This window comes from Myotis brandtii, unplaced genomic scaffold (genome assembly GCF_000412655.1).
Source record: "Myotis brandtii unplaced genomic scaffold, ASM41265v1 scaffold165, whole genome shotgun sequence".
Classification (NCBI taxonomy): Eukaryota; Metazoa; Chordata; class Mammalia; order Chiroptera; family Vespertilionidae; genus Myotis; species Myotis brandtii.
This window is the reverse complement of record NW_005356042.1, coordinates 2,828,536-2,844,679: the sequence shown is the minus strand read 5'-3', so window position 1 is coordinate 2,844,679 and position 16,144 is coordinate 2,828,536. Positions and strand designations below refer to the sequence as shown.

Here is a 16,144-nt window from a genome sequence, read left to right as displayed (position 1 = left end):
CCTCTGCGTTCTTCTTTCTTGCAGTGTGGCCCACCCAGAATCCCGCCAGCCTCCGCATCAGCATCCCCCCTTCTGGTGGGCAAGGCGGGTGGGGCTGTGGGGGCTCGGCAGGGGGAGAGTGGAATGATGATCCCCTCGGTGTGGTCCCGTGCCCACACCGACACCTGGGGTCTCACTTCTATCTCCCCCCTCCATTCTGGGAACCCATTTCCAGAGAAGCCGGAGGACCAGGGGAGAGCTCTCTGGGGTGTTGTCTGTGGCTTCTCACTTCATTCACCCCAGAGGGCGCCAGAGCTGTGCCTGAACTGAACGTAGCTGTTGGGCACATGGAACCCATCCACGTCCACGGTAGGTCGGCTCTGTTGGCACTGAGCTCTCCATCCTCCAAGCAGGACCCGGAGGAGCTGGGCCAGGAGGCTTCTGCCCCCAAACTCATGCCTGTGGTATAAGCCTGGGCCTGGCCAGGCTGATGACCCTTGCCCTCTAGCTGGAAGGGTCAATCTGGGCACGGGGCACTGAAAATGTGGGCGGGGGGAGAGGAAGGCCCTGGGAGATGCTGCTCGATGTTTCTCAGGGGACAGAGGCTGAGGCACAAGCTGACAGTGGCCAAATCCATCCCCTCGTGTCTCAGGGCCTCCGTTTCCTTACCTGTAAACCAGGGTGCGGCATGAGCTCTGAAGTCCTGACACTCACCCCGTGGGGATTTATGGGAACAAAGGCCGCTCTGGAGGGAACCCGTGGACTCTCCCAGGGGGAGGGAGAGGCTGAGCCTCAGCCAGGTCTTGCTGGGCCTGGGGAGGGCACACCAGCTGCTTCCCAATCCTCGATGTCCCTTTGGGGCAGAGGTGGCGCTGGACCCGACTGCCAGTCCCAGAGAGGAAGTGGCAGAGCTTCCAATGCAGGGGCTCAAGTGGCAGAGCCCCCAATGCAGGGGCCTCCTCCAGAGCCTGCGGCACCTTCCCCACCTCTCCACAGGTGCCCGCAGAGTTATGCCCACTTGGGACTCACCTGAGACAAGTGCACCACCAGCCCTGTTTTATTCATAGATCGTTTCAGGAAAAGCCTGCAGGGCCGTGCTGGCAGGGGACCTAGTCCACATCTCAGGGCTTCCTTATTACAGGCCTCTAAGAGTGGGAACTCTTTTTTTCCAGGAAAAACAACTTTTTTTCCGAAACACCTCCTCAATAAACAACATGTAAACAGAAATAGCTGCTTCAGGCTCCATAAGTGTCTCATTGTGTCTTCAAGGGCTTGTCCGCAGAGGGCAGTGGGGAGGGCTGGCAGGGGCCATTCTCCTCCTCCTCGGGAGCGCCCTGGGGGTAGACCACGAAGCACAGCTCCTGCCCCCAGCGTGTCATTGACTCTGAGGACAGACAGACAGACAGATGGACCTTGGGATCTGACCCGTGGGACGGGGGTTCTCAGGGAGCTGCTGCATTTGTGGTGGGTCCGGGACACTTGGGCCTCATCGTGGGGAGACAGTTGGGGTGGTTGGCCCTGTGTTGCCAGTACAGCTGCTGGTAGACCCTGCTCAAGGGCGACCCCCCTAAAGAGTCCCATCTCTAGCCCCGGCACTTGGGGGAGGCTGCCCAGCTCACCCGTGAGTCTGTGCACACACTTTGGTTTGCTTCTCCAGAACACTCCCAGGAAGAAAATGGGCACGCCGGTGAGGATGATGATGACGCCGATCCCACACACCATTGGCTCTGAGATGAAGCTGAAGATCAGCAGGAACGCCCAGAAGACCAAGTACGCAGCAGGGACAAGGAGGTTCACCTGTGGTGAGTGAGCGGAGCACCAATGGTGCGGGGCCCCCCTCACCCTGCCCCACCACCCTGGGGGCCCTGGTGCTTTCCACCTTTTCCTGAGAGCTAACCCCTGAGGGGCTGGTCCCCTTCTGGCAGCAGCACAACATGCTGGAAGCCCATTCATCAGTTGGCCAAATTGTTAAGGATTTGTCAGGGTCAGCAGCTCCAAGCTCTACAGTGACTGTATGTGGACTTGAGGCTTGCACTTGGTTGCAGGTCAAATCTTTTTTGGCCTCTCACATTTCAGGCACTGAACCCTTCTCCAGCTCAAGGATTTATTTGCAAACAGGGGGACTTTTCTTTTAGCTCAGTTTAGGGTCTTTTGTTTTGCTGTGGGCTCATGAACTCCTGTGCAACCATGAGCGAGTATTCAAATCACCCACCTCATGGGGTTGTTCTGAGGACTAAATAGGCCAGGGCACACAAAACCCCGAGCAGGGCCTAGCACGGGGCAAAAGCTGGAATCCCCATTCCTGTCATCACCCGCCACGGATGCCCAAGTGGGTGAAACTCTCACCTTGATGGGCCTGTGGAGCGCCGGCCGTCTCCAGCGCAGCACGAGCAGGCCCAGGATGGTGACGCCGTAGCAGAGGTAGTTGATGAAGGACACGTAGTTGATGAGCGTGTACGTGTCTCCCACAAGCAAGATAACCGCCGTGGCCCCGTACTGGGAGAGGACCGAGCTGAGGGCTGGCCTCCCGCCTGCCTTCTGTCAGCCCTGCAGGCTGTCCTGGGGCTCTGGGCTCAGGTCAGGAGGTCGGTGAGCCCTGGCCCTCCCCACTCCCTCCGTGGGCTGCCCACCAGGGCCAGAGCTCATCCCTGCTACTGCCCACATTACTGGTGGCTTGGGCTTCCTGCCCTACCAGCCTGGGTCACCCAACTTACGCAGACGAGGAGGGCGGGGATAGGGGTGCAGCGTCTGACATGGATCATGGCCAGTAGGCTGGGCAGGTGCCCTTCGCGGGCTCCAGAGAAGCACAGCCTGGGGGATAGAGATGGGTGGGGGCTGTGAGCCGGCCTCGGGCCTTCCCTCTGGCCAGATCCTGGATCTCCGCTCTAAACCTGATATCCCTCTTGTTGTCACCTCTGACCCCTTGCTCTAGGCCCCAACAGCCCACTGGGCAGTTCTTCCCCGCCTCTTGCCTGCCTCCCTCTTGCTTTTTGTTCCTGAGTTGGGATCCGACATTTGTTCATGGGGAGTCCATTGTCCCAGCTTCAGGAGGGCCCCACCTGGCAGGGTTTCTTGTCCTTTGGCCCCCAGCACTGCTTGCATGCCAGGGCACCTACCTTGCCTCACCGGGGCCACCCTTTCCCCAGTCCAGTCACCTGGAGGAGGTGAACAGGTAGCCATTGATCCCTCCGAAAGTGGAAAGTGCCACGGAGACGGGCATGACCCAAGAAAAATAGCCCAGCAGCTTCTCCCCGAAGGTCTGAGTGAGCACAGGAGAGAGGCAGTGCATGAGGCTGGGTGGGGGTAGGGCAGGGCTGGGGACCGAGTGGGGCCCCACTCACCACGGCCACTGCGTTCGAGGCCAGCAGCTCCTGGGGGGACATGGCAGTGAAGTAAGCGATGTTGGTGAAGGTGTACACAAAGGTGACCAGCGGGATGGAGATGAAGATGGCTCGAGGTAGGTTCCTGGGGCAGTGGTGAGGGGACATCAGTGCCTGCCCTCTGGGGGCTGGGGTGGGTTCCAGGGGTGAGGAGGGGGACCAGGGGATCCAGCAACAGGAGCAGCTTTGTGTCCATCGCCTGTGTCTATTGGGGGCCTTGAGGGCAGGGAAGGGGGCAGCACTGCTATCTGTCTCACACCCCCTCAACTCCCTAAACCCAGCTTGGGCACAGGCTGGTGGGAGGAAGGCAGATGGGGGAGGGGCCACAGCATATCCTGGGACCTAAGGGGTGAGTCTAATGTCTGCACATAAAGAGAAAATTGCATACAGCCAAAATCAGCCTTGAAAATCCCAGCAGTGCCCTGAGAGCTCAGTCCACGGACCCGGGTGCCCCTGGGACTCCCTATCAGCCCAGCCCCTGCTGGGACTGCTCACTATGGGGTCCCTGGCTGAGCATCAGATGGAGCCACTGGCTTCATCTGCAGGGACCATGTTGTGTGCACATGTATAATTTTTGGCCAAATGCAAATAGCTGGATCCATTTAGAGCGGAACAATGATATTCAGTGTTTCTGGGGCCCAGCAAAGGGCTATGACTTGCCCACAGCCATACAGGGCCAGGCTGGAACACAAGCGCCCCGGCTATCTAGAGCCATTCCTGTGGGGCAGTGGCATGGGCAGGCAGATGACCAGACCAAGTCACAGGTGGTAGCAGGTCTGTCAGGGAGGCTGCCTCTCCCATCGCCGGGCCGCACCCCTTCCCAAGGCCCAGCCGGGTGCACTCACTTTCTAGGGTCAACTAGCTCCTCGGTGACATAATTGAGGAAGTTCCAGCCGCTGAAGGCAAAGGAGCCCTGCAGGAAGGCCAGGGCCAGGTGACCCACGGAGGGTGTCATCCAGAAGTCGAAGGCATTGCTGGGCCGCAGCTCCTCGAAGTGTCCTGGGGGTCCAGAGGTCAAGGGTCAGTTTCCTCTCTCCAGCCCTGGGCACAGGCCCACCCTGGCCCTACCTTGGAAGATCTGGACAAAGCCCATGCCAATGATGAGCGACAGGGCCAGCAGCTTCCCGCCGGTGAAGATGTCCTGGATGCGTGTGGCCCAGCGCACGCTGGAGCTGTTCACCCACGTCAGGAGCACTGGGGAGGAAAGGCAAGGGGGCGGGTGGGCGCCTGAGGCCGAGACCCTTGTTGTGGGCCACAGCCAAGTCCAGCCTGAGCTGCAGGAGGGTGGCATACCCTGCAGCAACCAGAGTGCCTCTCCCTCTCCATGGGTCTGGCAGCTGGAGGAGTCCTCCCCTCCTCCCCAGCAGAGGCCCCACCCTGCCCCATGGTGGGCACTCACTCAGGCAGGCCATGGAGAGCACACGGGAGGCTGCGGCGGGGGGGATGCAGTTGGGGAACACGGGCTGCAGTATGTAGTTGGAGAAGGTCATGGAGATGACGGCCAGGCTGGTGGGGTACATGATAAGGACTGCGCTCCAGAGCAGCAGGAAGCTGAAATGAGTGAGGACCCAAGTGGCATAGGCATCCCATCGCCTTCCCAGTAGAGCAGACCGAGGTGTGGAGCAGGGCTGCACCCTGGGTCCTGGAACCCAAGGGCTGGTGCCAGCGCAGGAGGCTGGCTTCGGTCCGAGGAGGCAGCTTTCAATAGAGACTGCATTTAGCACAGTTGAAAAGCTACACGCTGCCCTTGGGTAGGTGTCAAGAACCGACTGGGGAACCAACCACCTTTCTTTTTATTTACTTTTTAATATATTTTTATTAATTTTAGAGAGGAAGGGGGAGAGAGAGAGAGAGAGAGAGAGAGAGAGAGAGAGAGAGAAAGAGAGAGAGAGAAACATCAATGATGAGAGAGAACCATTGACCGACTGCCTTCTGCATGCCCCCCACTGGAGATTGAGCCTGCAAACCAGGCATGTGTCCTGACTTGGAGTGGAACTGTGATCTCCTGGTTCATAGATTGACACTTAACCACTGAGTCATGCTAGCTGGGGCCAACCATCTCTCTAATGGCCACACAGCCCCTGGCCGCAGGCTGCTTCCTGCTCTGCGGATGGGGTTGGGGCGGATCAGCAGTGTCGGTTCCAGCAGCAGCTCTCAGCAGAGCCCCATGGCTGCAGATGACTTGAGCTGTGGTGCCCTGAGGGACCAGCCTTTGCAGAACCCTGGCTGGGGTGGGGAGTAATTTCTGTCCCCTCTTCTCCAATTTCGCTCTGTAGGGTGCCATGTAGGAGTGGGGGCCCTGCTCAAGGCTGTGAGGCCCTACTTGTTCCGGGAGCTCTGCCTGCGCCCAGGGAGGACCTGTCAGTGGGGGTGGTCCTAGCCGTGGGCAAACTACGGCCCACGGGCCGGATCCGGCCCATTTGAAATGAATAAAACTAAAAAAAAAAAAAGACCGTACCCTTTTATGTAATGATGTTTACTTTGAATTTATATTAGTTCACACCAACACTCCATCCATGCTTTTGTTCCGGCCCTCCGGTCCAGTTTAAGAACCCATTGTGGCCCTCGAGTCAAAAAGTTTGCCCACCCCTGTGACCTAGCCCCTTGTCCAGCTCTCGAGAGTGGGAATTGCCTCATCCAGGGACATCATTGATCTCTCCAGGCACCAAGTTTGGTGGCTTCCTTTTGGCCCTCACCCTTGCTCTGTAGCCCTGCTTCCTACCCCTTGCTTTGCACCCTGCCCCAACGCCTTGGCTTCTGGGCAACCTAACTCCACAACCCCTGTCCCCCCCCCCCCCCCGCTTGCTGGGTGCTCCCCTCTGCTAACCCTTGATGCTGGACGCCCCCAGGCTGAGTCAGGAGGTAGGGTCTTGGGCCCTCCCCCACTCCCACCTTCCCTATATGCTTTCTAGTTGTGCAGCACAATTGTTCAGCTTTCCCAGGCCCCAGGCCCCTGCGAGGACCCTGTCCCCAGAGGAGAGCACCCAGCGGTGTGCGTGCCCCGCCAGGGCCACATCAACAGCTGCTCCATTAAAGTCCCCTGGTCCAAACTTTTTATACTTAGACCAGATTTTTTCCCTGAGCTCAACCCAACCCCCTGCCAAGACCTGACTGTGCATTTCCCCAGATATGCCACAGACCCCACCAATGTAACAAGCTCCACCCAAAACCTCCCCTCCCCCTCCCATCGCCATCTATGGAGGTTTGCCAGTGGGAAAGCAAGGGTCACTCCCGGGGCACCCACCTCCCCCTCAGGCCACGCTGGCTACCACGTCCTCCGGAACCAGGCTCCTAAATGCTTATGGAATCTCCTTGTACCTTTATTGAGGCCTCAGCATGGCTCAGCTGGACAACTGCAATAGCTTTGATCCCCCGGCTGCCCCCCCTCGCCCCCCTCCCCTCCAAGCCCTATTGCCTACCATGGATCTGACAAGCCAGCCAGGCCACCACCCTCTGCACATGCTCCAACTGCTCCACAGAGAAAACACCGCTCTTCCTCCAAGCTTTGGTGTAAACGTAGTTTTTCCTGGGAGCCTTCCCTAGGTGGTTGGCACCCCACTCTCTTGGCTGCTGGGCCACTGCCTCTCCCACACACCCTCAAAGCTGGGACCCTTTAGGTTTTAAGCACCTTTGAGGGCTGGTTTCCCTGCTGCTCCGCGAGGACAGGGGCACATCCTTTTATTCACACTGTGGGTGCTCAGCGAATGTTCACTGGTGAACAAAGGAGTGCTGGGAGCTACTTAAAGAGGAGCTCTTGCAGGGCGCTGACAGGAGCACCATGCGCCTCCCCACACCTGTGGCTCACTAAACTCAAGGCCATCTTTGCCCGACGCTAGCATTACCTAGAGGTTTCAGATAGTAAGGGCCTCCCCATCCACAAGCCCTGGGTGGGGAGTGGGCTTAGAGACAGCTTTATTTAAAAGGAAACAGAGTTCAAGGGGCCAGCTGCAGTGTCCAGCCTGAGTGGGGTGGGCACTGTTCTCGCCCACCCTGGCCTTGGAAGGTGCCCCACCCCCTTCCCTCCGCCCATCCCCGTGAACTTCCTGTGATGTGAGAAGCAGAAGAGGAAACCCAGGTCCAGGCTCGGCTGGCCATCCCTTCTGGAGAGGCTCCCCACCCACCACCGAGCCGCTGGCGCCCCACACTTACCCAGCCAGGCCCCCGAAGATCTCCGTGACATAGGCATAGTCCCCGCCAGACTTAGGGATGGCGACTCCCAGCTCCGCATAGCAGAGGGAGCCCAGGGCGGTGACGCCCCCGCCCAGGACCCAGATGAAGAGGGCCAGACCCACAGAGCCAGAGTGCTCCAGGACGCCCTTGGGGGAGATGAAGATGCCGGAGCCTATGATGTTCCCTGTGGGGGAGATGGAGAGCATCAGCCTTCCCTGTGGGGCTCTGGGTGCTCCAGTGAGGACGAGAACCCAGGCTGCTCCCTGGAGGAGACAGGAGGGCCTGGAGGCATGGATGTCCTGGGCCCCTCAAACCCTGCAACTCCACTCTGGGCTGATCATCTCCCCTCCCTAGTCCCTGGCATGGGAGTGGCACCTTGTCCACAGGCTCCCCAGCCAGAGATGGGTCCTGTTACTCTGCCTGCCCCCCACACTTATTCCCACGAGGTGGGGCAAGCAAGGAGGCTCAGCCACCTGAGTGATGGCAGAGTGGCGGCCACCCCTGTGCATTCCCACAGGGCCCAGGTCAGCCCTTTGTCCCCGGCTGAGGCCTCCAGTTTTTTCAAGCCTCCAGTACTGTCCTACGATGGCAGAGTGGCGGCCACCCCTGTGCATTCCCACAGCCCTTTGCCCCCGGCTGAGGCCTCCAGTTTTTTCAAGCTTCCAGTCACCTGTCCTATGTCCAATCTGGCCTCTTAAAGCGAGTCCTTGGCCATGACACTTTCCTGCCACTTTCCTATTGGCTGAAGTCCCAACCATGAGGTGACTCAGGAAGCGGCTCCTCCTCTATGAAGCCCTCCTTGACCATGCTGGTTTGGGCTCCTCTTTCCACTTCACAGCCCGTGGTTCGCCAGACGGTGCCCTGTTCTTTATTTCTTTACCTCCCATCTCCCCTTTCCCTGCCAGGTTGCTTCTCTGCTTGCTTCCTGGGTTCCTGGAGGCACCCAGCCAGGGCCCAGGCTACAGGCACAGTCTCTAATGAGACCTGTTTCCTGGCACTGTGGGAATGTTTCAGGTCCTGGGCAAGGGCCAGTAGGGTCCGTTTTCAGGGCTGGGGGTTGGTCCGCAGCCATCATGCAAGGAATGGAGCGGGCACTAGAGTGGGGCTCTTGGCCCGCCCTGGGGTCTGGACACGGACTGCCTCTCTCCTTGGGCCAGCCCACTGGTTGCAAACAGGTCACTGCTCTCAAACCAGGACCCTAATGGGAAACGCTGGTTGGGGCCCAGGAGACCAGCCCTCTCACGGCTCAGGTCGCCTCTCGAGTCTGTCTGTACAGCGGGACTGTTATGAGGGTTCAGCGAGATACCGTAAGGGAAGCCTTCAGCTGTATCCACATGTACTTTCCACCTCCATGTGCATGATTCTGTGTACTGTCTGCAACCTCACCTCTTTCACTCACCTCGATTCCTCAGCACAGAGTAGGTGCTCAACACACATCTGTTGAGTAAACTAATGGATGAGTAAATACCCTAATGCCCCAATGGCATCCATGTCCTGAGGCAAATGACTGGTTTCCTCATCTCTGAAGTGGGGGCAGCAGTCTCTGCTCAGCCCGCCCGGAGAGGCACCATGAAGGGGAGCAGAGGGTGGCTGGCTTCCAAGGTTCAGTGCAAGTAAACCTGCCGGGGTCATGGGAGGTCTGCCCTGCCCCTGGGGCTGCGCATTAAGGGAGGGGGACAGTGCTCCTTCGACTCACAGTGTCTGGGATGGAACAGTGGGAAGTACTCAGGGGCCAACTCAGGGTCTGCAAGGCAGTTCCCAGCATAAGCAAAACTCTGAGCACCCACTTAGGCCTGAGCTCCCTGCCAATTAGAGCAAAGAGGGGACGGTGTTCTGGGTGACCTGGGTCTCATCATCTGTGCAAGCGAGTCAGGTCACGTCACTGGCGATTTGCACTAGGGCCTGCCCCAGAGGACATAATCCCAGAATCCACAGGCCACATGAATAAAAAAGCAACACTGGGACGCAGGCTCAGCCCCTCATCAGGATCGCCCCCATCTGCCAGGGCCCTGCGTGGAGTGCACCTCCACCGGCCCAGAGCCTGCTGCTCCACCTGCCACGCCCACAGGCGGGTCTGGAAGAGGACACAGCGGTGGCCGCCAATCTGCATGCATTCCTTGTCCACCGTGCTACCCTCCACCCCCACCCCCACCCCCAGCCGACACAGATTTCCAGTCTGACGGCCACGACGCCCCACTTGGTTTTCCAGTCACATCCCAGGAGCCCTAAATACATCCAGATAAGGACGAAGGAATTCCCGTCCTCCAGCTGCTCAGCCTGCTTCCAGCGGGAGAGGAACCTCCCTCACCTACTGCGGGGGCCCAGGTCCTGGGTGGGCTGGTGGGTTTCTGAAACGCTTTGAGTTCGCTGTACCTGGCAGGGGAGTCAGTGTTCTCAGGACTTGGTGGAGTGGTAGTTGCCAGTGAGGTCGGACGCCAGTGGGGGCTGGGTGGCCTTGTCGGGAGCTAGATGCATTTGGTCTGGGACATCCAGAGCCCGAACCACGCACCCCGTGGGGACCCCGCCACTCTACACAATTCAGCTTGGCAGGGCCTCAAGGGCACAGCACTCAGGGAAGCCAGCTGGTACCTTGTGCTGGAGGCTGGGATCTGAAAGGGACATATCACTAGCCTGTGCCCAGAGGCTGGGGACTCGAGTGTTGGGGCCTGGGGACCGGCTCGGGGTGAGGGATCACTATTGTTTTGGACACATGGCTCAGGCTACAGCAAAGGACTACTCCCCACGTGGCTCAAAGAAGCAGGTGTGCCAGCTAATGTCTCAGGTGCTTGGGGACCTCTCTTGGGCCTGGACAGCTGCAGGTTTGTGCTAGAAGGTGGCAGGAAACCCTGTGGGTCCAAGGCTTCCATGTTCCCATCCATCCCATGGGACAGCTGTTGTGTGATCCCTGCAGGTCCTGGCGGGCAGGGGTCAGAGCTCCCGGGCTGGTGGACACGGATGTGAGGAGGCCCCCTCTTCCCTCCTCCCGCCCCTCTTCCCTTCCCTGCTGGGTGGTTTTTATCACATTAAGATGTTTGGCCTGAAGGGGCTTACCCGGATCCTGGGAGGAATGAAGAAAGGGCCATTATTCTCCTGGCTGTTGCGGTGCACACTGACCTATTTCTGGGACCGGCAGACCATGAAGGTCATAGGGGTGGACTGTGGAGGTGGTGGTGGCGGAAAGAGCCAGCTGCCCTTGGTGTGTGTGTGGGGGGGAATGCACAGTCTGACTTGGGGAGGAGGCAGGGAGGTCCTGTCAGGTTGCCGGCACCACCCTTCAGCCCTAGAAACTCTTCCAGGAGTTGGCTGTGTAGCCTCAGGCCGGCCCCGCCCTTCTGGGCCTCAGTTTCCCCTTCTGCCAGGTAGCGCCACTGGGCTAAGGGGCCACAGAGGGCTGGTCCAACCCTGACTTTGGCAGAGGCACTGCTGGGCAGGGTGCGTGTATCTTGTACATCTGCATGGTGCCCAAGGAAACACTGTTCAGGGGACCCTGCTCCCCACTGTGAAGGTCTCTCCCTGGCTCACTGGCCTCCCAGAAGCAACACCACCCCCAGGAAGCCCTTTCTGACTGCCCACCTTGGCCCAATAACTTGGACCCTGCCCCATTGCCATGGTATCTGGATGACGGCCAGGAAGTGATTCCTTCATTTGCCACCCTGAGAGGAAAGGCCTGAGCCCCCTCAGAAGGACAAGGAGCTCACAGTCACCTCCTACCTGCCTTGCCTATCCCCGACTCTTAGCCAGCATGGCCACATTGCCCTGCTCGGCCTGATCGGGGGCTGGCCATGGGCCAGGCCTTCTTCCTTTGTTCTGGGCAATGAGTCCCAGCACCTCCCATTTGGGCTTGATCAATGAGGCCTCTGGCTTCCAAATTCTCTGGAAGATACAAAAGCCCCAAAGAGCTTCAGATTCCCACTGGTAGATCCTAAGGCCCCTAGGCCATGGGCAATGGCACTTACTAGTTGAGACTCCCAGATCTGGGTTTGAATCCCAGTTCCCTTGTGATGGGGGCTGTGGATAAGGTACTTCATCTCGCAGCCTCGTCGGTAAAAGGCGGAGATGAGGCAGTGATGTAGGCATGCCCCCGCCCCGCCTGGCACATCGGAGGCCCCAGGAAGTACCGGGGATCTTAGCTAGTTTTGTCATCCCCTTTAAAGACACCTCAGGCCACCCTATCTGGCCTTTGGAGACATGACCCCCATGGGACCTCAATACCCTGGGGTCAGAAGTCATGGCCCTAATTTGGGGGCCCTGCTGTTGGCCTGTGCTTTTAAGCACATGAATGTCCTTATAGTGAGTATGGCAGGCACCCCTCCAGGGGGACAAAAGTGCCTGCTGAGGTCTCGGCAGAACTCTAGGGAGGTGAGTGGGGACATTTCCAGGACATGCCTGGAATTGCCAATTGGCCGGCATGCATGTCCGGCCTAACCCATTTTTCTTTTGAGAGAGGGCTGAGCCGAAGTGTGGAGCTCTCTGCCCAGCCTGGCCCTGTCTAGTGGGCCTCATCCGTGCCTGTCTCCAGACTGAGTCTCGCCAGGTGCCTGGGTGAGCTCCATGCTGCTGCATCCAGCAGTCAAGCCCAGGCCTCATTGCACTTGCCTCATCATCAGCCTCATTGTTGCCCACAGGGCAGCCTCCTGCCCTCCTCCCTCCTCGCTGGCTGCTCCTTCTCCAACTCCTCTGCTGGTCCCTTCTCATTTCTCCTAAATCCGAGACAGCAAGTGCCTGGGGCTTAGTGTTGGGGCCTCTTCCTTTTTCTTTCAACACTCACTCCCTTGGAGACCTCATCCAGGACCCCAGTGTTTGCTGGAAACTCCCAAATTTATATCCCTAGCACAACCTCCCTGCTAAACTAAACCAGTATAACCAATTGATTACTCAGCAAATAGACACCACTCCTCTCACACGTTCAAAGCGGGGTTCCTGACTGTCAGCCCCATTCCCCCAAACCTGCTCCTCTCACAGCCTTCCCCCGATCAATAAATGGCAGACCGTGCTCCCACCTGCTCAGACCCAACCTTGGTGCCACTCTTGCCTCCTCTCTTTTCCCCACATCCTGTGTCCTCACACATCCTTCATCATCACAAATCCTTTTGCTTTACCTACCAAACACACCAGAACTGAACCTCCTCTTAGCACCTCCCCTGCTGGCATCCCGCTCTGAGCCACTGTCATCTCTTATCCAGGTGACTCGAGTGCCCTCCTGACCAGGCTTCCCGCTCTGTCCTTGCTTCGGACAGCCTCTGCTCCATGGGGAGCCCCATCGCATCCCAGCCCCGCCCCTCCCATCCCATCTCATGCCATCCCTCTTCTGTTCCATGCCATCACAAAAAGAAAAGAAGCCAGAAAACTTGGATCCCACCCCACTCCTGACTCTATACTCCTGCTATCTACAATCCTCTCTCCTGCCTTAATTTTCGCACCTTAGCACACTTATCATCACTCTGTCGGCTGAGCAGTCAGCTTATCTTATTTGTCCTTTGACTTCCATGCTGGCATGTCAGCTCCCGCAAGACAAGGATATTGTCTGTGCTGCTCCCTGTTGTGTCTCCAGCACCCAACTGTTACATAGATGAATGAGTGTGTCCAGTGCTGGCAGGTCCCGCCCTTGTAGTTAGAGCTGCCTCGGCCCCCAACAGCTTCTCAGAGCACACAAGGGCACCCGGGCTGGTCGCAGCCTCAGGCCCTCAGTTTCCTCTTCTATACACTGGGGCTGTGGTGAGGCGCAGGCACGCTCCTGTGTGGTTTAATGCCTCCGGGGGTCTTGGTGAGGAGGGGCCAGGGTTCTGGAGAAGGCCATCCTCTCAGCAGCCCCACCACCTCCAGTCCTGAGGAGCCACAGAGATGGGCCTGGGTGGGCAGGATTAGCTCCTAAGGAGATGGATTCATGAAGCAGATCCCCGAGTCCCTGAACATACTTAAGTCTGATCTACAAATACCTACATGGGCTGGATAATGAGTCAAAGGGAGAGAGTGGAGGACAGGACAGGCTGGTCAGCAGACCAGGGGTGACTCCCACTCTGCTGGACCTGGGCACATCCCTTCCTTGGGTGTGGATTGAGAGGGAACTGGCTGAAGTCCCTGAGTCAGGACAAGGCACCCTGTACATGCAATCCTGGGTGGGGGTGTGGAAGTTGGGGGGGATTTCTGTCCATCTCTTTGTTCATCCATCCATGGTGGAGTGGAGAGCACAGTAAACCCTGGGTGGATGAGCTCCCAGTTCAGTCTTTACCTTTCCCCATAAGGAACATGACTCTGGCCCCAATTTTGCCCAGCACCAGAGCAGTATGTAGATGGGCAATGGATTGGGAAATGAACCCAAATCTGCTCCCAAATCCCGAGTCCACCACCAGCAGTCGTGTCATTCCAGCCTCAGTTTCTACATTTGTAAAATGGGGTACAAATTTTCATCTTGTAAGGCAGGCATGAGACTCAAATGAGATAAAAGGACATGTTTTATATAGTGATAAGAGGTGGTTTTCTGAATAGATATTGGATAAGGCAATGTCTCGCACAGCCACACCCCAGCTGGTGCTTTTTCCTCCAGGCTGGCCTGTTCCCCTCCAGTTGTGTTCACAGAGGCCAGCAGGTGCTGTCCAAAACACATTTTAGGTGGAATCTTATTCCAGCCCAAAGCCCTTCTATTTCCTGAAAGCACCGCTCCTCAGCCTGGGGCGGGGCAGGGGGTAAAAGGGAAGGGAGAATAGGATCTTCTGGGAAGCTTTGGAGATAAGTTCAGTAGCTGGTAACAAAGATTATGGAGTAAAGTAAAAAGCTCTCAAGACCTTTAAAGCTAAATTATGGTACTTTACAGACATTTTTTATTTTGAGCAGGTTCCCCAGGACAGGAAGGTGGGATGTTGGTCCCCCAGAGAACAGTGAATGGGAGTTGGTGGAGGCCTTCAGGGCATCAGGTGGGGAGGGCAGAGTAGACCCTGACTCAGTCCATACCTTCCTCCTCCCTCCTCTCCTGTCACCTTCTGTTCAGGTTGATGATCCCCTGGCCTGTCTCCTGCCCACTCCAGCCTCTTGTCTGCTATTACCCTTCAAGGCTCCCCAAGCAGGGTTGCTGGAGTGTCCCGGGCTGGGGTCAGGTCATCTGTGTTCTGTTCTTGAGTCTGCCACCCTTGGGCGAGTCACCCCTGGAGAGGCAGAGTAGGAATACAGCTCAAGGACATTGGACTTGCTGAGGTGGCCCAGGAAGAGCGCTGTAGCTGGCTCCAGACATGCCTCTTGACCCCAGCCTCTGGGCCCATCCATGATGTGTGGGCTTCCCCTTCCTGGGGGCACAGCTCCTGGAAAGAGTGCGGACTGGGACAAAGCTCTAATCGGTACCCTGGCCAAATCTCTGGAACCAGCCCTTCCTGCCAGCTGACAGTCAAGCAGGGGCACCCTAGGCCAAGAAGGTCTCAGGGCCAGGTCAGGACCTGCTCCTGGGAGATGCCATTCCAGGGGCAATGGGGAGGCAGAGAGCTACCTGCACAGGGGCTGTGTTCTGAGGCAACTCTTGCTGTGGGGACAGGGACTAGCCAAGAGCCAGCCCCCAGCCGGGTCCAGGAGCTCCCAAAGTGGGGCAGAGGAGGAGGTGAAGATCCCCGTCTGCCATCCTGAGCCCTTAACTCTCTCCATCACCAGGGTTCTGGAAATGGGTGAGCAGTGGATGCACCAGCAGTTCCCACTGGTTGGGGAGGTGGTAGGTTGAGAGCAGTCAAGACCCCTGTCATTCATCCCTCCAGCCACGACTCCTGGGACACAGACAGGTCTCTGAGGCACCTGGCGTGACACAGGCACAGGTCTGGTTAGCCAGTTCCCAAGAAGTCAGTATTCATGACCTGGGACCGAAAGAGGAAGATCCTTCCACTGTTCTCACTGTCCCTGAGCCCTCTGTCTACCTAGGAGTCCCCGTCTGGGGGCCGGACACACGGACCCATTCTCAAGTGAGGAAGCTGGGGCCCGGGAGCCAGAGGACTCGAGTGCCTGTTGGGATCCCAGCTCAGGGAGCAGTTGGCTTTCTGTAGGCTTGGCCTGTCCCACCTCAGCACTGGCCTCCTCCCCATCAAGCTGCAAGAAATATGCTCTGAACCTATTTCCCCACTGGGCTGGCTCTGTGTGTCCAGTCTCCCCACAGGCCCTCCTACTTTTGAGACTAAATCACGTCCACAGCATGGCCCTCAGACCGTGCACATAATAGGGACTTACCTTGAGCCACAGCCCAGAACCTGAGGCCTTAGCCCGGTCGGCCTGTCCAGCCCCCACACTTGCAAGGCTCCTGCACTTCAGGCAAGACTATAATGCTGTCCACTTCATAGATGAGTAACTGCCAGGCCAAAGCCCCACAGCCAAGTAAAGGCAGGATGAGGATCCCAGCTGCGGGAGGAACCCGCATCTCCCTCACTCACAACAATTCAAGGCGCCTGGGGAGGTGGGAGCAAGAAGCCTGAGGTCCCGTGTGAAGGGCGACACTGCAGGTGCTCTCACCTACGGTCCCACCGTCGCAGGCCGGTAGGTGCGCCTCCAGCCTTCAGCCCCGCATCCTAGGCACCCGCCCGCCAGGGGCCCGGCTCACCGATGATGATGGTGCAGGCGCTCACCAGCCCGATCTCCTTCTTGAGCGTCAC

General features: G+C 58.1%; 1 protein-coding gene across 1 annotated transcript; it reads right to left on the bottom strand.

Annotated features, from left to right (window-relative positions):
- Positions 1 to 1,145: 1,145 nt before the first annotated feature.
- SLC7A10 (solute carrier family 7 (neutral amino acid transporter light chain, asc system), member 10) lies at positions 1,146 to 16,144 on the bottom strand (the record flags this gene model as incomplete). Its single annotated transcript, XM_005862667.2, has 11 exons — positions 1,146 to 1,363; positions 1,599 to 1,776; positions 2,326 to 2,475; positions 2,694 to 2,790; positions 3,135 to 3,238; positions 3,321 to 3,444; positions 4,205 to 4,358; positions 4,428 to 4,553; positions 4,759 to 4,910; positions 7,509 to 7,713; positions 16,093 to 16,144. Coding segments are annotated over 11 exons (1,473 nt in total), but the record flags the coding sequence as incomplete, so codon positions are not given.